This window comes from Poecilia latipinna, unplaced genomic scaffold (assembly GCF_001443285.1).
Source record: "Poecilia latipinna isolate Pla-1442-1.1 unplaced genomic scaffold, P_latipinna-1.0 Scaffold147, whole genome shotgun sequence".
In the NCBI taxonomy this organism is placed as follows: Eukaryota; Metazoa; Chordata; class Actinopteri; order Cyprinodontiformes; family Poeciliidae; genus Poecilia; species Poecilia latipinna.
Window position 1 is genome coordinate 112,742 of NW_015112763.1, and position 23,848 is coordinate 136,589.

The 23,848-nt window shown below is 40.2% G+C and overlaps 3 protein-coding genes across 7 annotated transcripts in view; all 3 read right to left on the reverse strand.

The window, feature by feature from the left end:
• Positions 1–3,109, reverse strand: part of lpcat4 (lysophosphatidylcholine acyltransferase 4) — a 16,590-nt gene extending 13,481 nt beyond the window's left edge. The window contains exons 1-3 of one of the 3 annotated variants that reach the window (XM_015029232.1): positions 2,708–2,760; positions 2,582–2,638; positions 1,448–1,811 (exon numbers count right to left, since the gene is read on the reverse strand). In XM_015029232.1, coding sequence (XP_014884718.1) covers positions 1,448–1,772 — 325 coding nt within the window. In that variant the 5' untranslated portion in view covers positions 1,773–1,811; positions 2,582–2,638; positions 2,708–2,760. Of the gene's footprint in view, positions 1–1,447; positions 1,812–1,982; positions 2,070–2,581; positions 2,639–2,707 lie in introns of those variants that run through there. The other 2 variants (XM_015029231.1, XM_015029233.1) reach the window with 2 other exon arrangements.
• Positions 3,110–5,178: 2,069 nt separating this feature from the next.
• emc4 (ER membrane protein complex subunit 4) lies at positions 5,179–11,139 on the reverse strand. Its single transcript, XM_015029234.1, has 6 exons — positions 10,987–11,139; positions 9,777–9,931; positions 8,413–8,527; positions 8,018–8,171; positions 7,766–7,926; positions 5,179–6,009 (listed from the first exon to the last, which is right to left on the reverse strand). The coding sequence occupies exons 2-6, from the start codon at positions 9,878–9,880 to the stop codon at positions 5,974–5,976; spliced, it is 570 nt and encodes a 189-aa protein (XP_014884720.1). The 5' UTR covers positions 9,881–9,931; positions 10,987–11,139; the 3' UTR covers positions 5,179–5,973.
• A 1,044-nt stretch (positions 11,140–12,183) lies between these two features.
• On the reverse strand, positions 12,184–23,248 carry cyld3 (cylindromatosis (turban tumor syndrome) 3). 3 transcript variants are annotated; one of them, XM_015029226.1, is made up of 17 exons: positions 23,137–23,248; positions 22,689–22,914; positions 20,731–20,848; positions 20,437–20,594; positions 19,228–19,707; positions 19,033–19,138; positions 18,465–18,934; positions 16,838–17,003; positions 16,556–16,697; positions 15,329–15,451; positions 15,049–15,140; positions 14,843–14,906; positions 14,166–14,349; positions 13,467–13,575; positions 13,236–13,354; positions 12,927–13,134; positions 12,184–12,845 (listed from the first exon to the last, which is right to left on the reverse strand). In XM_015029226.1, exons 2-17 carry the CDS (start codon positions 22,857–22,859, stop codon positions 12,661–12,663), a joined length of 2,895 nt encoding a protein of 964 aa, XP_014884712.1. In that variant the 5' UTR covers positions 22,860–22,914; positions 23,137–23,248; the 3' UTR covers positions 12,184–12,660. The 3 variants fall into 3 exon arrangements, with proteins under 3 accessions (XP_014884712.1, XP_014884713.1, XP_014884711.1); XM_015029227.1 differs by lacking the exon at positions 23,137–23,248 and adding an exon at positions 22,984–23,130; XM_015029225.1 differs by lacking the exon at positions 23,137–23,248 and having other exon boundaries at positions 22,689–22,970.
• Positions 23,249–23,848: the final 600 nt, after the last annotated feature.

Here is a 23,848-nt window from a genome sequence, read left to right on the forward strand (position 1 = left end):
AAAAAAAATTTGGTTGGGGTTTTTAAATTTTTTTTAAAACCTTTTTTTTTTTTTTTTTTTTTTTTTACCCGAAGGTGATATCAACCTATTAGATTGAGATAAAATAATTAAACCCCTTAACTAGCCAAATAGGCGTAACTTCCTGAAGGACTGGTGTGGACATGTCCCCACCAATATTTCTTGCACCTTTTTTTTCTTTATGTGTATGGCTTAGATACACGTTGTATTCAAAAATGGCTAATCAACCACCGCTAGTGTTCAGGCGATCACTTCCTAATGATCGCAAAATGGAAATTCAGAAAAGGACAGAATGTTCTGTTTGGTGTTTGTACATTTTTGTGTGGTAAATGTTTTTGTGGGGGGTTTATAGTGTTAATTCCTGATGCACTTGAACGTAACCTTTGCTCTGTGCTCCCAGGGCTGTTGTATATTGGTTGCTATGGCAACAAGTCTGCGCATGATGTTAAGCTGACAGACTGGGAAAAAAATAACATAACCACCTGTTTTTCCACATTTTTCCCCCTGGATAAATTGCATCAGTTGTTCGTAGAACATGGCGATATTCAGAGCAATCATCAAATAGGATGAAATATTTCATAAAGTATATAGGAGCCAAAGTTTGTTAGATTTTAAATCATGGCTCCTATTAAGTAAAATTAAATTATGGGCCATTATAATGAGAAATTCGCTTTGTTCTCTTGTTTCTAGAACTGACAGAAACCAAACTATAGATTTATTAGCAGAGAGAATATATATACTGCTCAAAAAAATAAAGGGAACATTTCACTTTAATTTTGTGTGTGGCTCCAAATCCAGGCCTCCATTGGTTAATAAATTTGATTTCCATTGATGATTTTTGTGTGATTTTGTTGTCAGCACATTCAACTTTGTACAGAACAAAGTATTCAATGAGAATATTTCATTCATTCAGATCTACGATGTGTTATTTGAGTGTTCCCTTTATTTTTTGAGCAGTGTATATTTTACATATTCAAACATCAACATCTCAGCTTTAAGCCACATTTTATAGAATCCAGTAATTGCTCTACTCACCAACTGCCCCAACCAGACTCAGAAAAGGTTTTGCGTCTTTATTATTTGCTATACTAAAGACACATCATATCATAATTTATTGACTGTTTGGCATTCACATGTAAGTTTTGGCTTTATTCTTAGCACTAGAAAAGGAAACGGCCTTCCAGTGGCTGTGGGTGCATCAGCACCCTAACACGCCCCCCAAGAAGAAAAGATTTTCTGTCATACAAATATGTTTTACAATAGATTAAATAATTGTTTGCGGGAAGACAGAACGACTCTGGCTGTAAATAATGAACCAGTTCTTCGCTGGGCATTAAGAAAAAAAAAGCCAGGAGCCAAATCCTGAATCTATCACCAACCCTGCCAACCTCATGATTATATCGGAGTCATGAAAGTGCAGCCATTTTACCTCCTATGACGGGCAGCTTCGTGTTCTCGTACCGCGACACAACAGTTGCCAGCTGGGTCGGACACAGAACCAGCATGTCCAGGAAGCCGCTGTGGGGCGCCACCACCAGGACCGGCGCCTCCTTCAGGTCGGCCCTGCGACCTTTTACTTTGACCCACAGGAAGCCCAAGGAGAAGAACACGGCTCTGCTCAGGAGCAAGATGATGGGGTGGTACAGCCAGCGGCGCCAGCCCGTGACGGGCCGGGCGCGCTCTTCTTCCGAAAGGCCGGCCAGTCTTAGCCGGGCGATGGGCCACATGATGAGGAAGAATAAGGCTGCCAGCATGACACGTACAGGGACGAGGACGCTGCCCAGGATGAGCCCCTGTCGGCAAGAGAAATAAAAGAAACGTTAATATTAGAAGATTTATTCTAGTAGTCATAAAGTAAACACGTATTGTTCGGAAACTAGATAAGATAGAATTCCTATTATTTATAATAGGCATTCAGTTAGTTTTTCTAACTGATTTTGAAAACCTCTACACACACACCCCACCTAATATGAAAAAATGTAGATAATCCTGTCGAGTTCAACATGTCATGCTTTACCAACCATTCTTTCCACTATGCTGCCCTGCCCCAGCCATATTAAACTCACTGTTATGCAACTCTGTCTCTTGTTATCAGTCACACCTGCCTATGATGAAGTTCTTTATGACTTGGCTATTGTGGGGTATAAGAAGTAGAAGAGGCGCTTTGTTTCTGTGCGAGATGCTGATGTAGGATTCACAAGTCAAGCCAGAAGCTTGACTTAAAAAATGTTACTTAAAAATTATTCATAATGCTTTTTTTTTTTTTTACAATGTTTCATTAAGTAGCAGAACCCCATAAAAGGCATGTTATTTGTGAGACAATAACATGAAACGTAGTCCTATAAAAATGCTGCATATTGCCTCATAAATGTGGCGCTTTGTCTAAAAATACAATGAAAGGCATTTAGAAATTTTTTAAAAACCTGTATTTTTATTACATTTTTTTGCCAATTGCTTCATATAATAAATGTAATGTTATTCATGAATATATTTCATATCTTATTAGCAAAAAATATTTCACCCAAGTCTTGTTTAATGCAAATTAACTATTTTTTATTGCTACTTTTCAACATCGCCTATCAGTTTCAGGCGGCAGCTGATCGTCTCTTCCCTCTTGTGACTGAAAAGAAATGAAAAGCTGCCACTAATTGCAAACGTTTCAATTTAAATATAACATCAGCAAACTCACCCTAATCCTCTGCGCTCTGGTCAGCTTCACCTCGAAGACAAAAGGATGAGGGTACTCCTCTGTTGCCGTGCAACAGTCGCCTTTCTCCATGACTACGACCCGCAGCCGACAAGCTCAACTAAAACGTCTTTAAAAAGTTGAAGGCAAGTTCTTCGACCCAAACGTCCTTTAAAAACTTTCGGGGGAGATGACCTGTTTGTAAACAAACACGAGTTCCCGTCTCGCGCCTTCCTTTGAGTTTTAAAAGTTGAAGCTAAAGTTGACAGACACGCGTGGAGAAAAAGTGTGACGGAACGCGAGACCAAAGATTAAGGTTAAAAACAAACGCCACCGCTTTCTGTCCTACACTCTACCTTAAGCGTGAGACACCACGCTGAAGCCCGGTTTCTCTGCCCTTCCCATCTACATATTGCTTTCTGAACTCACCTGTCCCGCCCCTTCCCACACACACAGGCACACACTGTACGGTACAGTACACACCTACTCAGGGAGGTTTTGTTCGGGCGAGTCAGACCGGTCCCCGAAACTGAACGACACTTCGAAAAATTGTTGTTTTACCAGCGGGGCATACATACAGTATGTAACAAAACAAAAAAAAAAGTTTAATTCACCTACAGATCACTGTTTACATGTGTTGCATCATGTCATCCACAAGGAGGTGCTGTGCTCTGCTGCTTTCCCATGGATTTGATCTTCCATGTAAAAGGTCCAAGAGTTCTTGTCTTGGTATCATTTGAAAGAATGTTAGATCAACTTTCAGGTGGTTCCAGGATCATGTATGTAGGGTAACAATTACGAAATCATGTATTTTGTTCTCTGATGCAATTAACATTCTTTCTACAATATAGAGCCTCTTTGTTTCTAGCCCAAAGGCCAAGTTAACTATTTTCATTATAAAAAGTGATTACAGCATTAGCTTGAAAGTTTTTTCAGAGTCACCCTGTTAATTAAATTTCAAACATTAAAAGTCTATTTTTCTTTATAAATGTTTTACTTGGGAAAATTTGATAAAATTGTGATTTTACCAGTGAAAAAGGACAGTGATGATCTTTTTAATCATATGACTTACACAGGATATAACATGAATCCCAATTAGTTGTCAGACCACAGCAAAAGTTGAGGTTTTTTGAAAGGAAATCGTCAAAAAAAAAAAAAAAAAAAAAAAAGAAAAAAGGTTTCCTATAGTTCTGTTCTGTCCAGGTTTGCAGGCAAATGCAGCAGGGCTTTTGTCCACTTCTCCATACAGATCTAGTCCTGATCTTTCAGGTTTTGGGGTTACCAAGGGTAAACTTTGAGACTGGAGACCCACATCTCTTCAGGTCATTGACCAGATACTCCCAAATAGCTTTGGGATAATTCCCCAACTTTCTCACAATCATGGATACTCTACAACAGGGGTCCCCAAACTACGGCCTGCGGGCCGGATCTGGCCCGCCTCCTCATTTGGTCCGGCCCCCTGAACAATGCCAGAGAGCATTCAGTGTTTTTTTTCATATATATGTGGATTTTTCTTCAACCACCAGGGGGGCTCTTGAGCAGATATGAAACTTAGTTTCCCTCAATGGAATATATACTAGTCAGTACCAGTCACTGTTTTGCTCACGGTTTTTTTTCCATTTGCATTCTGGGTAAAAATCTCTCTACAAACGCGAATATGTTGTCCGCAGTAATCCAACCGACCCCCCCCCCCCCACCCGGTCAACAAAACTTTTCTAAGGTTTCTTTCTCGAAAAGCTAAGACCGGCCCCCGACCAGAAAAGGGAACAGTCATGTGGCCCTCGCAGGAAAAAGTTTGGGGACCCCTGCTCTACAAGGTCATATCTTCCATGGAACCCCAGTCTGAGAGAGAATGACAGTCATCTTCCGTTTTCTGGTGTCAAAAATGGTTGCCTTCTTACCAATCTGTTTTCCTATTGTCCTGTAGCCTATCCCAGCCTTTTGCAGGTCATTTTGTCCTGGGATTAGGACAAACAGCTGTTTGATCTTGCCATAGTGCTGAGATTGGAGTCTGATTTGTCTTCTTGTATCTTATGGCAGTTGACAAACAACTTTAAGGGGCATTACCGCCACATTCTAGATAAAACTCATACAATGAGATTTTTAGATTCTGTCATAGGAGAGGAGTACCTATGTTGAAAATGTAGACATTTCAATTCTTTGAAAGCTTGAAAAACATTGAAAGTCTAATAAACACATATATTCCGTAATGTGTTTAATCTTTTAACAGAATTACTGAAACAATTAACTTTTTGACCCCATATTAATTTACTGAGAAGCAGCTGTGTGATCTATAAGTCCATGTATTTATTGCAGTTTGATCTAAAAAGACAAACTTAAATGTTTTTATCAGATACAATGTAAAATCAAGACAAACAAAAGGACACTTATCAAATCAGTGATGTCAAGTGAGGCTATTGGACCCAACAGGAAGCAAAAATTAACCTATTTCTTAAAGCATGAAGAAAGCATCATTTTTCCTTCAATATATTTATTGACACAGTTGAAAACATTCTATTTCAAGCAATAAGAATTTATTTATAGAACATTTTCATAGGCAAATCAGCATAAATTAAACATACCTATAAATTAAAACTGAGTTAATGTTGCTGGGCAGAGGGTTGAAGTTGTGTTGACAAACTGAATTATTTCACTACAAACTGAATATACAACAATTAAAAAAAAAAAAAAAAAAAAAACGTGATTGAACTGAAAAATTTTTTTTGTTTTTTTGGGGGAAAAAAAAGCTAAACATTTTTGAAGACTTCCCAACAATTTCAGAAATTATACGGACAAAATGATTTTTATTAGTGATGTTATGGTCTCTGATCTGTGAGCTATGAAATACTCCCATTAAAAATCTACTGCAAAGTCAATTTTTATCTGCACAGAAAATTACAGTAGCCGAACAGTAGTCAACATTATCTGCTATCTTTATGAGAGTATTTAAAAAAAAAAAAAAAAGGATGCTTGCTTATCGCCAGAGAGGAAGACCAAAGTAACGCTTCAGCAACAAACCCAGAAGAGAGAGGGGGCTGATGGAGAACATGGTGGATAAATCCCTGATGTTAAGCTGTGCTGTAGTAAACGTGTCTGTTTTAGCTGAGGTGGTCGAGTCTGGATCCTGATGGCGTCTGGAAATGGCTAAAAGTCAGGCTTTTGTTTCAGCTGCGATGGGCTACCTGGTGGTGTGGCAAGAAATAGAAGAAGAAGAAGAAGAAGAAGAGTAGAGGAGTATGTACAGTATGTGACCTCAGCGGAAGTCCGCTTCACAGCACCATCCCTCCGCCCATGATCTCCATCCTCTGTCCAGGACAAACAAAAACAAAATATTATGGTGTCAGTAGAGACGTTAATATCCGTATCGGTCCCGATATTGGAAAAAAAAAAAATCTAAATCAGGTATTGGTGACGATGCGCCAGATCCATAAATGCAGATTTATTTACTCTAATTCTATGCTTTGTTCTCTGAGTGACATCTTGCTTTATTATTTATATCACATTATATTTAGATTTCCTAATTGAACTTTCTCAACCATTTGAAAGCTTTGCTGCAGTTTATTTTTTTAATGTCTGACCAAGTTTATTGCGTTTATCAGTTTCAATATATTGTTTATTTTACATTGGCTGTTGCACTGGCTGAACAAATTAAAGTTTTGCTGTTTTTCCATGTTTGACCAAGCTCATGACACTACTCTGCCACTGTGGTGCAGAGTGATCAAATAAAATTGTAATTCGGTATATTTATGTTAAAAAAAAAAGTCAGTTCAGTGCTGTTTTCCCATATCAGCTGATACTAAACCTCACATATTGGTAACGGAAGTGAAAAAAAGTCAGCCCTGTTTAACACATGCTGGACATGATGGATCATCCTAAACGTTTAACCTACTGCCTTTACCACAAAGAAAAAAGAAGAAAAAAAAAAAGAGTCCTCAAGGTGAGTGTTCCCATGCACAATTGAAGGTGTTAGAAAAACTTGTCTAACACCTTACTAGCATACCACAGAGAAGAACAAGTTATGCTTGTAGTTCTGTCAAGCAGAACTACAAACCAAAGTTGAAAGTTATTGACAAAAACCACTATAAAACTTGCTGCAAGATTCAGAGCTGCAGAGGGGACAACGGGGCTAAACGGACACCTTGTCGCCCCGGTTTCAACCAAACCTGTTGGTTTTAGAAACCAGCGCAGCAGGGCCTTTTCACAGGCCTCTTCTTTAAAAAAGCTAAATAATCTGTAATCAGAGTAGAGTAATGCATAACAGGTTTGATCTGTCTTTAAGTCGCAGCTTTCACTTCTACATTACTCTGAAATCACCAAACTGAGTTTAAAACGACCTCTGGCGAATGATTTGATCAAACGCTTGAGCTGCCCTCTGTCAGAATAACACCCTGGTTGGAGAGCCATATTGCCCAACAAAACACCACAGCTCTCCTGTATTTATAGTTTAAAAATTCATGACATGGTACAAATCCTATTACGAATTACGACAGAGTATTAGAGCCACGTTAAGAAAATTTTAAAATATATAAAATTACAAGAATAAGGTTATTCTCATAACATTACAAGTTTATTATTGTACTATTAGGACTTTATTATAAAAATACTGACTTTTTTTCTCAAAAATACTATGACCTTATTCTCATACTATTTAAATATGACTTTCTCTTAATATGAGTTTATTCTTATTATTTCAAGTTTATTCTCGTATGACTGTCCTTGTAATATGACTTTCGTCTCATATTAGTCTGACTTTATTCTCATAAAACTTTATTCCTGCATTTATTCTTTTTTCTCAGTATAGCCCTGCTACTCTGTCATTCATGAAACATCTGTGGCTCTTATGAGTTATTAGACTGACGGCAAAAATGGCATTTTGGATTATAAATATTGCAACCCTCTGTATGATACCATATTAGGAAATATCAGAATAAAACCCAGCTTGACTTATTCTGGAACAAACGCCGCGTCATCATTTATTATTACGACAACATTTGTATCATCTGGAAGGCTTCTTTTGGTAAGCGTCTACGGTCGTCAGCCTGTGTGTGTTTGTGACGTTACCTGCGGCGGCTCTATGAAAGCCAGCCAATCGGACGAGTGTGTCGGAAGCAGCCCCATCGACTGACACTTATAAATGGCCAACGCCGCTCCTAGGAGGTTACCGATCAGGTAGACGAGCCCCTGTAGCCACTGCTGACTGGAGCTCTCCAACAGCTTGAAGGCTGAGCGATCAGGACAAACACGGTCAGCGCGTCAGAAGCGAACACGGATTCAGAGCGGAACCGGCGGGTAAACTCAATACTGAACACTCACTCGCTGACATCGACATGAGAGCCTGTATGGGCCTCCAGGCCATCATGCAGACCATCATGATGGGGAAGATGGAGATGGTGTTGCCAGACATGTACATGATGAACAGGTTCATGGGAATCTGCTTTAGGGGCCCGAGGGCCACGTCCCAGCAGCGCTGCAACACAAAACAAGAAAAGAAAGAGAGAGAGGAAGAGAGAGAGTCAAGTTTGCGGCAAAAACAGCAAATCTGTCAAATAAACTCCTTTAGCACTGCAAAGTTTGAGGTTTGTGACAGCAAACTTTGTTTTGTGTTTCAGCTTTTGTCCGTTATGGAATATGTTGGATGTTAAAATGTTGGAAATGCTCAAGGAAGCACACATGGAGACTGTCTGTTTTAGCAATGCTAACCACGCTACCTTCTCCACCAGGTTCTTGTCGGTCTCCTGGATGCTGGTGTCGGGAACGGGTTTCTCTGAGTAGCCGATGGGGTAAACGACGTCGCCCTGACCGCCTTGTCGGTCACCGCGGCTCCTGCAAGCGGCAACAACAGTGCAGCTCTGAATCGAACTGTTTCTGCAACATTCAGATCAGTGCTAATGTGTGGAGAGTGGTCGTTTTGACCAACTAGAGACGGATCCATCTTGGTTTAATTATATTCTAAACACCATGTGACCAAGCAGAGGCCATCCTTTAAATTATGGCCTCCAATGTCCAGATGAACACTTGTTATTTATTTGAAAGTGGACAAAATGGCAACGCTAGTAGGAATTGCTCAGTGCTGAAAAGAAAATGTGGGTTTATTGCGTCTGATTCGGTTCTCTTGATGTACGAAAACTGATTTTGAAATCAGAACTTTGTGGCCAAATTCTGTCTCTTATAAAGCTTTAACTTACCGATACTGAAAAGATTATTACAGGGTTATGCAGGTTTTATCAATTTAAATTTAAAACTTTTTAAGACCATTATGAATAGCATTTAAGACCTATATAATGACAACGATGTACCAAAACTCTAAAAGTTGTTTTTATTTTTGGCACTCTAGCTAACTAGAGAGCCATATGCTAACTGTAAATGAACCATATGCTAGCTGCTAATGGCTTGTTTGTCTGCTTGCTAGCTAGTTAGCAGGCAAGTATTAGCATCTTGTTACCGGTAGCCTTAATTGCCTTGAGTCAAATAAAGCCTCAAGCTTCTGGCTGATAGAAAAAAAACCTACATAGAAAATATAAGACTGAATAGTTCTGCCACAACAAAATTTAAGACCTGTGATTACTATATTCACCTTTAACAAATTTAAGAAAATGTAAGGCCTTAAGTTTAGATAAATGAAGTTAGGACTTTTTAAAGGTCCTAATATTTCCAAATCTAACATGTCCCATAAAATATGTTGAAATAATAAATGAGAGTATGTTCAGTCATCCTGTTATCCGCTGGATGTTTGACTTGCATCTAACAAACCAAATGAGCCAAAAGACATATCTTGACATGTCGTGTAACATAATATGTCTTTTTTTAAAATACCTGTCAGGGCTGATCAAGCTGAAAACTGTTGTGGTCAACAGTGGTGCATGTTTAGATGGCATGCTCTGCAACTTTTTGTTTCCGAATAAATAGATTCCTGGCTAATGCTATTTGCGTATTTAAAGAAAAAAATGTAAAATGGTTATTTCATTTTGAACCATAAATAGTTTCAAGTGCCTGCTACAGTCTAGAACACAGTACTCCAGTACATATACAAAAGGTATGTAAACATAGGGAAGGTGATAGAAGAGCAGTCTACCTTGCGTTTCCCACACTGAGCTCAAGGGCCCACTTCATCCTTCGGGCTCCGCTGCCTCCTCTTGTGGACAAAGCTCCTCCTCCTTGTCCCCCTGGAGACGCCATGACAACAAACTTCACCGCTGGTCCTTGGAGACAGTGTGCACCTGCACGCAGCTAGAAAAATACATGTTGATATTCATTAAATTTTTGTTTTATCTTCCCTTTTTTAAGTTAGCAAGCAAGTATTAGCATCTTATCGGTAGCCTTTTGAACATCAAGTAAAGGAAAAAAATTTTAATGTAATGAATAAAGAAACCACAGTTTTACTGCAGATGACAATCCACAAAGGGCTTACAGGAATATTACTTCAACTTCTTCCTCATGTCGTCATGTCACAACAACCACAAATTTTAGCAGATTTTAGTGGGGTTGTTCAAGCCTTTAATATGATACCCCTTAATAAAGTCAAAGTCCAGACCTTTCGGTTGAGAATATGTGCCAAGACGTGAAAACTTTTCCTTCTTCTTCACCACTATGCCCTACTCTGTGTTGGTGTACACTGAAGTTTGTGGTTGTAACATACAAAAAGCTCCAGGGGTTTGTGAATACTTTTGTAAATCACGTTACCAAAATGACTGAACAATATAAATATAACACACTGACAACAGAAAAAATATTTAAATGTTATGGACAGAAACCTTCCTGGAACAGTGGATACTAATAAGCTCACAACAGTATGAAATCAGATCTGGTACAGGTATGAATAACATCTAAAGCAGAAATTAAGTCAAATCTAACCACTAATCAACGATTACATTATAAATAGCATAAAGAAGTCCATTTTCAGAAGCTGAAATGGGAATAATTTGCACTTCTATCACCTTTTTATTTGTCACAGATGCAATTTCTGCTAATTTGACACAAGCACGCTTTAAAACTAAGATTTTTGTTCAGCAGCGGGCGAATTTAATCAAGCAATAGCTTTGTTTAGAGCTTTCTGACACAGACATATGGATAACAAGAAGACAAGACATTAGCACGTACTGATAGCAGTCAGGGAGATTTGGATTAGGTATTACTGTACAGATATTAGTTGGTTTAAGTTGTTCCAGTGAACACAGCGGCAGCCCCGCAGTTAGAAGTAGCAACTCGAGGCAGCGCAGGCAGGGTGTCGCTGTCAGCTAACGCCGAACACTTAAAGCCACGCGCACTGTTGGAGGTTAGCTTACCTTACAAATACATCTAAACCAGTGTTGCTGCCGTTCAAAGTGGGCTTTTTAAGAGAAACAAACGACACTGGCCCTTAAGGAGAGCCGAAGAACAACTTGTTCCGCCGACACTCGCTGATTCCTAGGCCCGCAATGATGGCGCAGTTACGCTCAGAGACGTAGGTGCACGTACACGTCGCACAGCCAGTCGTTGGTACGTTAGCGTCGCCGCCATATTGGGGAGGAAGCTTCCGCCACATTTACTTACCTACACAGGGATTTTGCGTTATAAAAGTTAAGATTATTCTAAAATATTTTAATTTTTTTATGTCCCACACATCCTATTTTATGTTTTTCCATCTTTTGCATTGAATTATATCTTAAGATATGGTCCAAAGCTATGCAGTCTACATACTCAAACTTTTTCTTTTCGACAAATTATGTAGTTTGGAGAATTTATGTGATGGACCAAAATAAACTAGGATTTAAAAGGTAAATTATATATGGATTGTTCTTTTTGAGTTACCTTTGACCTCTCAGCAGCTTCTATGGTGAATGCACTATTTACCCACCTTGCAATTTAGAGCACAGGTGTCAAACTTAAGGCCCGGGGGCCACATCTGGCCCGCCGTAGTTTTTTTATGTGGCCCTTTAAACTCCAAATTACATCAATAAGTTCTTACAATTTTTCACAAATCTGCAAAATTTAACATCAGCGCAATATAGTAAAAATGCCTTACAAACATTTCTAAATATTCATCACAAAATCTGTCATTTTGATTGCAAAAAACCCCACTAAAACAATCTCAAAATATTGGAGGAACAGCTATTTATTGGTATTTTCGCAATTTAATTGGTTTTATCAACTTATTCTGGCACAATCAGAATAAGTTGAACAACTTTAAGAACATTCAGATTTTTGATATGGCCCAAAATGAAAATGAGTTTGACATCCCTGGTTTAGGGGAATGACCTGACTACACTTTTATAGATTTAGTGAAGAGGTAAACAAAGGTAAAATAACCTGAACAGGTGATCTACTCAAAACCTTCCTGTGATCGACTGATAGATCGTGACCAACGTCTTGAGCACCCCTGATCCAGTGTTATGCCATTTTCAGATGACAAACTAAACGGTGCTTTGTGAGATATTCGGATGTCAGAATATTGTTTAAAAAAAAAAAATAAGAAAAACCCACCAACAACAAATACAACCGAAAACAGACCAAATATAGGGCTTTTATTATATCAAACATTACCCACAGTGATACGCTGCAACATCTAAACACCACATGAAGAATAAAAAGTTAAACATGTATGTGCATCGTAGCTGTCAGTTCAGAACAATCATATTATATACAAACGTACTGACAATCAAAGCAGTGCAAACTGTATTAAGCATACATGAGTCACATATAAGAGGCACAGTGGTTCTGTACAGTGTATGCATTGAGAAACAGCTTAAACACAGATATAAGGCGAGTGATTAAGGCTCAGCTTCTTCATGTTTGTTCAAAAGGCAAAAAAATAACATGACTCCCATAATAAAGATAAATGAATGCTGTGTAAAAAGTTGGTTGTTTCTGCTACAAGACATCTTGTGAGTGCATTTGTTTTTTTCCTTCATTTTATAAGAAAAACATTTTCAGTTTGTTTTTCCGCTCTTCTTCACTTCACTTCATTGGTTTTCTTCACATCACTTGTAGAGGCTGAGCTCTGGGCTGTGGTACAGGCACATGTAGGAGTCGCAGAGCAGCCTGCGGGTCGACTCCCTCAGAGACGAGGCGTCCACCCTGCTCAGCTCCTCCTCCGTCAGGCCCAGATAGCGGCCCACCTCGGGACACGCCCTCACCTGGGGGATGTTGAAGCCGTTCTCGCCGCCTGGGTGAGGAAGCGAACAAATGAATGTGAGGCTTTTGTGTTTGACACAAGAGAAGTGACTTGTGCTGCCCTCCTGCTCACCTTCTCGGTCTGCCATGCTGTCGAAGAACAACCAGTCGGAGGCCTGGGGTCCGTGCTTGACGAAGCTGACGTAATGGCTGGTTTCGATGCACGTCACCGCAAAGAGAGACATCCGCTGGCGGGTGTGATGCAGAGGGCCCGACCACGGCCCCTGAGGAACAGCGATCTTGACCGGGTTGTGCGACGCGCGGTTCCTGTGACTGTGAACCTGGTTGTGCACAGAAGAAAAAAAATGAACAGAATCAATACCGCTCTTGTTTTTTTTTTCCATTATTATTGCAACAGATTTTCCAGGTGATGAAGGGATACCTGCATGTTGCACGTCTGGCAGTATTGCTTGAGCTGTCCGGGAGTGATGTCCAAGTCTTCGTAGCACTGCACACACTCCCACTCGGCTACAGCCTGGCAGATGCTGCACTGCCTCAGAGCTACGGACACAGGTACACGCAGCAAGAGATGCATTCATAAATTAACTAAAAACTGCAAATGAAACAAGCAAAACGTGATGTTAGACACAACAGACAAGAAATAAAATCTTACTGTCATCCAGCAAGTCTGTGATATCCAGACTGAGGGAGGGCAAGATGGCGTCAAACATTTTGAAGTCCTTCCCAAACCGGGGCATTAGCAGAAGTAGACAGGAGGGAGCCTGGCGGGGCAAGGAATATAAATATAAGTTCTTGTAAGATAATCAGGCTCACTTTGTCTGATCAATGTTTCAATGTTCAAAAAAAATCCCTATGCTGAGGTCGAGCTGAAAGACTCATGTCTTGGTTCTTTAGTTCATTCACGTTTTTGCAGTAAAGGTAAAGTTCAATAATGACGGAGTCAAGATGAACTAAGAAGAAAAATATTAACGCAACACTTCACAGCAATATGAAGATTGCATGTCACCTCTGTTGAAAGTAGCTAAAAGAAACAAGAACTTTTGTAATTCTTGGGTAAGTAGTCTTGTAAAATCCAGCCCCTTGTCCTTCGCTGCAGGCTTCGTCCAGAGGATTTGGGCTCAAACTGAACAAGGCTGCTGCTGATGTTAATTCAATATTCACAATATACACAACTTCTTCTTCTTCTCCTGATAGGCCTGGTCAAAAACCGACCGGAGACAATCTAATGAAGGGCAGAAAGCCTGAACTGTAAGCAAGATTGTTTTTTTCTTGTTTTTTTTTTTTTTTCGAGGAGTTGCACAGTAAGGCAATGGGGATGGTACCAGCTGGATGATGAAATCCTGAGCTTTACCTCGGCAAACTTGAGGCCGCCGTGCAGGAAGGAGGACTCCAGCAGGGACTGAACGCTGGCGACCCTCATGGACGCGGGCGCGGCCATGGGGATGGGCGAGTCGACGGGGGGCGCCGGGGAGGCGGGGAGCGTTGGTGGAAAGAGTTGGTAGAGATGGCACTCCTGAGCCTGCTGAGTCACTGATCTGAAACAGAGAAAAAGGGGAGGGGGACAGGTGTGACTTTTAGACGTGGCACGTGGGAAAGTATTTTCCCCTGAGGTTACTGAAGCCGTAAACATGATTTTTCTGGGGTTTTGTCAATGAAAGCAAATATTTAGAGTTAAAAAGTACATTATATAGCTTCTCTTCCTGCTACGAACGTAGAAAATGACTTGTAGTGCAGCAAAATAACTCAGAGTTTCATTCCCTTAAGAGATTTCTGCAATTGTGTCTCCGGTGCGTCTCTGATGTTGTGGACTAAACTAGCCGTAGGTCTTGGTTGTGCTATGCACAGGAACGTAGGGAATGGAGGGAAACGGCAACGTTGTCGCTGCGACAACCAGAGATGATGGCATTGTTTTGCTTATGAGCTACAGGTCTGACTGCAGCTGTGACCGCGTTTGAACCCGGAAGAGCGCGTTAACCTGCAGCCGGTCTTATATGCTGGTAGAATAAAGGAGCCAATGAGTAAAATTACCTGATCTTTAGGAGCGGCTCCACTCGCAGCAGCTGGAAAAGCTTGTTCAGGAACTCTTCGGGATCTGACAGACAGGGTGAGAGAGCAGTGTGGCAACATTCCTTAGTTTTAGAACAGAGAGCTTAAAAAAAAAACACACAACTAAAACAAAGTAAAAAGAAAAAGAAAAGCAGGAAATTAGAGGCCCGGACACAATGCATGCACACCTTTTTCCTGGTTGGTGAACCCTGCATCGATGTTGGCAGCTTCCAGCAGGCGCCTCAGAGCCATGGTCTTACTGGCACACACATAGCCGTTCCTTAATAACAGAGCGACACACACACCCACGCGTTTTAGATTGGGTTCTGTGTGGGGAGACTGCTTTTCAGAAACACTCAGTCTGTGTTTCCTTTAGAAAAGGGCGCAAATTTTTGTCTATATTCTGCCAACATTGAGAAAAGAAAACAGAAAGCAAACACACACACACACACACACACACACACACACCTTCTCAGTGGGTTGACTATCTCACAGCGAAGCAGGTCCTGAGCATGTTTGGAGCTTTGGTCCGTTTCGGCGTCAAATGGCCAAAATAACACCCAGTCTGCCGAGCTGCAGCAGCAGAACAAACTGCAGACAAAGGGAAACAAATCATTGCTTTACTTGTTGTCCATTTTTTTTGATTAACAGAAAAGACGAGTCTGTCAGTATCCTGCATCTCGAATTAACCAGATTTACCTGCTCTTCTTTGACAGAAACCCAGTTTAAATGTTTCCCTGTGTGTATCTAGGTATTTGTAAGAAAATGGGTTTCAATCTTTAATGCTTTGGATATTTTTGTTCCCTTCTCCTGACTGGCACATTTGTTCAATAAAATAATTTTTATTATCTTTTGTAAACCTGTATGGTAACTATGACTTTAGTCTAAGAATGCAGGTGAACTTGAGAAAAATCCAACGAGAACAGCTGATCTTTATTTCAGGCCGGTCAGATTTGATGTAGTTGATGAATGAGTTTAGGGTCGAAACAATTAATCGGATAAATCGTGATGAATCAATTACTGAAATAATTGTCAACCAATTTAGTAATCAAATAATTGTTAGCTGGAGGATACAGACTGAAAAAAGGCCAGTTGCTGAGAAAACAAAGCTGGTTGAGCAGTAATTAAGCCAAAACTGTACAAAAAAATATATAAATTTCACATTTAAAAAATGCAAAACGTATATCCGCATTTTATCTTTTTTTAAGATAATAAAAAATCTTTGTCTATAAATATGTTCTACCATAACTCCTCAAGTGGCATAGTTTTACCTCAACATGGTTCAACTTCTGTAAAAAAAAAAAAAAAAAAAAAAAAAATCCATTTAAACACTTTTTTAAAAAAAAATCTAATTATTAATTGGTTAATCCAGAAATGATCAGATTTTCTTAAATTTTAGGCATTTTTTTCTCATTTAAAAATTTTTATTATTTGTTTCTTTGCATTTTAGTAATGCATTTCTAATATTGTATAAAAAAAAGGCTTAAATGAAAAACCTGCAAAGCGTGACAATTTTTTTCTATCTGATTAATCATCAGAGAAACTGTTCATAGATAACTAAAACAATCGTTTGATGCAGCCCTAACTGAATGTCTAATCAAAAAGTGTCTCAATGTGATACGGAGAATGCACATTTATGCAACCAGGCTACTGCTTCTACCGTTTTTCTCTCAAACACATACATTTGTTTCTCACCTGAACAGCGTGGCGTCCAGGTAGCAGGAGTTGAGGTGACCCTGGATGCCTCTCTTTGAGCCTTCGTACAGCTGCCTGGCCTCGTCCCCGTCCACCGGAGGAGTGTGTTCGTCCACCCGCTCGCTTCCCCAATCTGCAAACGCTGAGAGCCACGGATGCAGGTTGGAATTACAAGAGAACAGGCGACATTGCTTTCAAATCTGCGACAGGATGCAGAAATGTCCCAGCTTTCACATGACAAGGTGCAGCCTAGCTTTGGCTAAGAGGCTAACGCTTTCTCACCTATCGAGTTGCAACGCTCCACTTGGTTGACGGGCTTCTCGGGGACGGGGAACCTGGAGTCCCGTCTGCAGTTGCGAAGCTTGACGAATAGCCCCTTGTTGGCGGGGCAACGGAAGTGGCGTTCGCCGAGGTAACTGCCATCTGTCCCAGCAGACAGCTCCTGCTCCTGAAACGCAAGAGTGTGGAAAAAAATAACACATGTGCTGTAATCCGGTTGCATAACCGGACACACCCTGAAAGTCATGTTTTGTTGAATCACTTTCTGATTCAACACCTCTAATTGGTTTTCTTTGGTAGGAGTCTGTCAGCATCCCACATCATTTCCTCTAAAATCTGAATATCTACCACTTTCCTAGAAACTGGCATATTTTCTGTCCCTTTAATGTAGGGGTGGGCAATCCTGGTCCTCGAGGGCCGGTCTCCTGCAACTTTTAGATGTGCCTCAACTTCAACACACCTGAGTCAAATAATGAGGTTGTTAGCAGGACTCTGGAGAACCTGACTGCACTTAGGAGGTGATTCAGCTGTTGGATTCAAGCGTGTTGGACCAGGGAGACATCTAAGAGTTGCAGGACACCGGCCCTCGAGGACCAGGATTGCCCACACAGAACTTCAAGGTTTCTCTGCACGTTTCACCAACTCAAATTTAAGACTATTAAGTGAAATTTACGACATGCTTCCACAAAAATATACAAACTTTGTCCAGCCGGTGATAAATTTGCACTTAGCAAAGATGGACGCAAACAGCTAGCTAGTTGGCTAGCAAGGATGTGTTAGCAGCTAGTTAGCGGTAGCCTCAAACGCCTTGAGTCACAGAATGCAATGAAAATATCTGAGTGCAACTTAAGCTTCTGCCTGACAGAAAAGTCCAGGAAGAATATAAAAATACCGAAATGCTTGTTAAAATGAATTCAATACATTCTAAGGTCCTCATATTTTGGATACATGAATTTAAGACTTTTTAAGAATGCACAGACACCCTGTACATGTAGTCGTTAACATAAGCTTGAACAAATGTGTTGCAACCTCCATGGCATTTTTCATTAAATTATACCGTTGTACTGTTAATAAAACCTATGTAATGTTCATTTATTTATTGTTTCAAAACTATCCACTATCATGCGATTCAATGACTATCACAAATATCACCAAGAGATATTAACTGAATCAAACATTGGACATTTATTATTAATTAAACTAATCTAGATTTGCAAGTATTTACTGATGAGAAACATAAAAACTAATTGGATTAACTCAAACAATGACAAAAACATGTACTTCTACTGATGGAGAATTAAAAAAAAAAGGTTAGACTCAAATCTTTGACTCTCACAGTGAAGAATAAGATCATTGACTTGTATGTTTAGAAAAGAAATAACAGGCGCAACAACATATTAAAATTGATTAGCTTTTGTTCGTGATTCCTTACTTTTTCATCCAACAGAATATCTCATTAATTACAACTCTTCATTTAATTTAAAATATTTTAGCATACCAGAATGCTCTGATGTTAACTAAAACGGTTCTGTGTCATACCTGAGATCAGTTTTGTGCACAACCTCAACAATATTTAAAATTCAAGAGAAATTAAACTGAACAAGAAAACCGAAGCTGAAGCTACACTCACCAGCTCAATTCCTGCCACCGGCTCCTTGACGGCCCCTAAGTGACCAATCCATCGGATAACACCGAAGAGCGGCGGGTCGTTCACCTCAACCATCGACCCGACCTCCAGCTCCGTCTCCAGTCCCGTTCCTCTATAATCATCTGCACCCTCCTCCTCTTTGTTCTCCTCTTCGTCGTCTACAGGTCTTAAAGGCGACAAAAGGCTGTGGGAACCGTTGGTGTGCTCCGAGGCGGATACTGGTGTTAGGTTTTGAGGTTTTGGAGGCGGTAGTGGGCGCGTGAGTACAGGTTTGTGTGTAGGCTTTGGAGGAGGAAGAGGAGGCGTGAGTGCTTGTTTAGCAGGCAGAACCAGGGGCATCCTGGGAGCAGGAGCTGGTGACGTCGGGGCTTGTTTAGTATTGGGGGACAATGCCGGCTTTAAGATGGACTTAGGAACTTGGGGAAGAGGATTTGGATGTTGAGATTTTTGTTCTGAGAACACAGAATTAAGAAAAAATAAAATAAATAAATGAATATTTTCTGACAGTACCACTAGGCAATCAATATGTGGGGGAAACCCTGTGATGCACCTGCAAAAACGTTGCTGACGGGAAGCAACAGCCCGTAGAGGTGACAGGGAATGTGGCAGAGCCTATGTTCCTTGTAAAGTCCGTCCCAGTTACCAGCAGGAGCATCCTACAACAACAAAACGCCAACAAGCTAGTAAGTAAGGAGAAGGATTTAACATCCTGAGGCCAGATGCATCTTGCGTGGTTCGTGCTCACCAGAAGGACTCCGACGTAAGTTGAAGACGAGGATCGGCCAGGCAGCGCGCCACAGAACCGCACCTCCCCGCCGTGGACAATGCCATCCAGGCTGACGCACACTCTCTGGCCGATGTGGAATGGTGGCGGTGACGACGAGCCGCGTGGATTGTTATGAACGGCGATGGGTGCCGACTCGGCCGTCCTCGAGAGCACGGCCTGCGTCTGCGGCTGGACCTTGGGGTGATTGTGATGGAAGCTTATGCGACGCAGGTGGGGATGGTTGGAGCGATCGTTGTTGGTACGGTGGCCGTTGATGCCATGGTTGGTGCGGCGGGAGTGGTCCCTGGTTTTCTCCGGTGCGTTGATGTTGTTCCTGCTGGACCAGTGGCGGAGGCGGATGTGGCTCACGGGGACGAAGAGGCCGCAGGCGTCGGGACAGGAGAAGTAGCGGACACCCTTGAAGGAACCATTGCAAGTTCCTCTACCTACTGCAGATCCCTGGAAGAGCAACAGGCTTTTCATGAGCAATTCATTTGTCTTCTTTTTTTTTTTTTCAAGCAAACATGCATTAAAATTAGGGTTGAAATGATTAACCCGAATAATACAATTAATCATGATTAATCATAATTAATATGATGATTATCATTATTAATTCCATGACTGTCATGATTAATTATTATTAATCTGCATTCTACAAATCAATCATGATAAATCATTGGATCAATCTGGTGATGATCATGATTAATCATGAGCCATGATTAATGATCATTATCTGATGAATCACAATAAATCATCCGATTAATCACGACTAATCAAGCTAAATTACAATAAATCACACTAAATAATAATTAATCACGCCAAATCACAAATAGTCAAGATTAATCACGCTAAATCATGATCAATCATTTGGATTAACCACAATTAACCATGAGATTACTCAGGAGAAATCATCGGATTAATCCGATGATTAATCCGATGATTAATCCGGTGATTAATCATGATTAATCCGATGATTTATCATTTATCAGATTATAAATTGTTTAATCATAATTAAACAGTATAAGTACTTTCCAAAGCACTGTAAATATATGACAGCGAACAATCCAATATTGTTAACCTGTCTCCTTTAACAAGGTTAGACATTCCCCTCCTCCCCCCAAGTTACTTGGTCAACTCATCCTTTCATATCTATGGAGTTTTCCTGGGAACCCACCCCTCAAGTATTACCTTTAGCTCCACTCCAAAATACAAAGCGCTGCTCCCTCCGCTGAGCGGCCCGATGTACTTGAGTTCGGCCTCAGCCAGCTCATCCTGACCGCCGATCAGGACCCACAGCGGAGCATTGTTGGGGAGAGAAGCCAGCTGTCGCAGGTTGTCTGGATTGTCTGAAAAAAGGCACAACACACACAAAGATTAGAGTTAGAAAATTTGACTGCATAGACATTTGTAAAAAAAAGATTTATGTCAATCTTCATGTGATTGCACAACAATCTAATTCGCTTAACACCGCTACCGCATTACTTAGTAAGTTTAGTCGAACTTCCAGGTCGGACACAGGCTCCACCAGTCCAACGAGGTCAGCCGAGATTTCCAGCAAGTATTTCTTTTCTATTTTCACCATGAGTCCATTGTCCAACACCTGCATGAAAATGAAAAGGACAGGTAGTTCACACAAGGCGGGAAGAAAAAAAAAAAACTACGTTGTGTACGAAGATGACCTTAAATTTACCTTAACAGTGAATTTAAGGTATGGCTAAGATTCACAACACTTTGTGGGGAAGGTTGACTTCTGACACTTCCCTAGTACAACAATGACAATAAAACAGTAACAAGAACAAACCTCAGTGTATATGACTGGGATTTACTGCGGTGAATCAACATGTAGCAGCGTATAATCATGAAGTTCTCTACGTGAAATACAAATAATTGACTTTAGAAGCTAATCAGAACACAGAGTCTACCTGCGACTGATTTAATTTCTTTAGATGTTTTGTGAAGCCCTCAGAGGTTTTTGTTTGTAAACAAACAGCTTCATGGTAACGCAGGGGGAGCTGCAGAGACACACAGCTCAGGTGGAAGAATCTTTTGATGAGATGCTCCCTCACCAAAGATAACACAAGGCAGTAGCAGTGCTGTCTTTGCGATTTTAACTGCATATGGCGGTATTTACATAACTCTGGTAACCGTGTCGACCATGTCGTGAACTCCACAAATTGGGCCTTTATGGAAAAGAGGCCAGGTGAAATCCATACTTGATTCCTTCAGCAAGGTTGGATGAATGGAAATGACAGTTTTTGTTTTAAAATGTACATTTTTAAATTAAAAATATAAACAAGCTGTGATGTTCCTTCTACAAATGAATGATTTAGCTATTTAAAATCCCATTAAAATACATTGGAGTTGATGGTTGTAAAGTAAACTGTGGAAAGTTTGTTACTGTATGTCTAATCACTGAAACACGTTTAAATCTTATTAGGGCTGAAGTGAGTAATTGTTCTAAATTACTTATTAAAATAATCGTGGACGTCAACTAATTTAGTTATCAATTAATTGTTAACTAGCGCATACAGACTTGTAACAAAAAAGGTAATTTGTTGAAAAAAACAACGTACTCAGAGCAGTTAGTCAGATAAAAATATCTCCTGTTAAACATGTTTTGTTATTTAATCATTAATTGACTCATAAAAAAAAAAAACAGAAAAAAAAAAAAAAAAAAAAAAACAAAAACAGATCAACCCTACTGTGTATTAATGGTAAGTCGAGCAGAAAGGGCTGAGCTTTTCACATGTTGATGTCTGAAGCATTTTTTTAGCTGTAGATGCACCTTTAATAATAATAATAATAATAATAATAATACATTTTATTTATAGGCGCCTTTCTGGACACCCAAGGTCACCTTTATTAAAAACGACCAAGCATATGCTAAAGGTATCCTGTTACTGCATTTTTTCAAATAAAATGTTTACTTTTTTGTTTAAAATTTAATTGAATTCTTTCTCTATTTGCGTTTTTAATGTATACTGCTAAAAAAAAATAAAGGGAATATTTCACTTTAATTTTGTGTGTGGCTCCAAATCCAGGCCTCCATTGGTTAATAAATTTGATTTCCATTGATGATTTTTGTGTGATTTTGTTGTCAGCACATTCAACTTTGTACAGAACAAAGTATTCAATGAGAATATTTCATTCATGCAGATCTAGGATGTGTTATTTGAGTGTTCCCTTTATTTTTTTGAGCAGTGTATTTCCAGTGTTGTATAAAAAGGCTAAAGTGATACGATAAAACTGCACAATTTGACAAGCTTTAAAATCCGATTAATCGTCAGAATGATAGATAAATTAATCACACTCGTTGGTTGCTGTCCTAAATCTGAATAAATGTCATCGTTTATTGCTGACGATATTTAATACTGTGATAATGAAGTCCAGCAAGTTTAGTTCATGGACTCGAAAGAAGTTTCCATGAAGTCAGTTAGTACCTTAACCCAGAGGGCGTCCTTTCGGATCCTGCCCTGGTCCTGTTCTTGGCAGATGAAGCCCCTGCTCAGCAGAACGAGACCCTCCAGATCATCCTGGACCTGAAGGTCGGTCGAGATCAGGAACAGCTTGAAGGGACGACGCTTCCTGTTCTGTTCAGGGGGTCCTGACATCTTCGATGTGTCTGTACCAGCAGCTGCTCCGCGGCGAAAATTGAGCCCTCTTTCTCTATGAAGGTTAAAAAAAATTGTTCTCATTATGAGGAAGCGTCAAGAGTGCCACGGTATTTCCGTTCACCTGGAGGAGTAACAGCGACGTCAGGTAGCAGCCGCGGAGAAGTTCGCATTAAAACTTTACTCGCTCCCACCTCAACCAAATTCCACTTTCCTCGCACAATGTTCACTAATAAACAACTCGGACAACTTGGAAAACCAGTGTAAGACAACTCACCAACTTTTTCAACTCCGATCGTCAACATTTCCCTTCACATTTAAAGGAGCTCCGCTCAATAAGAAACCGCACCATGAATCAGGAAGCAGCGTGATGGACGGCCGAAAAGCCAATCACGTGCGAGGAAACCAGACCAAGAAAGAGTCTGAGCCAATCAGAACGCAGGTGGGCGGTACCAACAGTGGGGGGGAAATTCCACATTGAGTGATTGTTGACGCTCCATGCATTTCGGAAACAGACACTTAAACAATAACAACGCAGGCGAATTAATGTATGTATTTTTTTATTATCATTATTAGTTTATATAAATAGAATAGAAAAAATATATTTCCATACTAATAAAGCTCTTTTTTTCCATTCACAGTTCTCAGCATTCCCTCAATACGACACAAACATACAAGTTACAGTTCATCCTTCAATCACAAGTCAAAAAGTGCAATGTCATGTCCTTCAGGTAAGTTTTCGTGGCATAATTTCACACGTGAGGACAGGTTTTTTTCCCCACTGGAGTCATGTCAGTTTGAGACGTTATTTGAAACAGTAGTTTAAAGCATCAGGGATCATACTCTGGGATACCCAACCCTTCAGGCTGTAAAAGGTGTGCTGTGCAAGTGTTGACTAAGAAAATGTAGAAAAAATTTCCACTCCACTCCATCTAAACCATCTCAGACTAAAAAGGTAAACAATAAAAGTTCATTTCCGTGCAAACTCA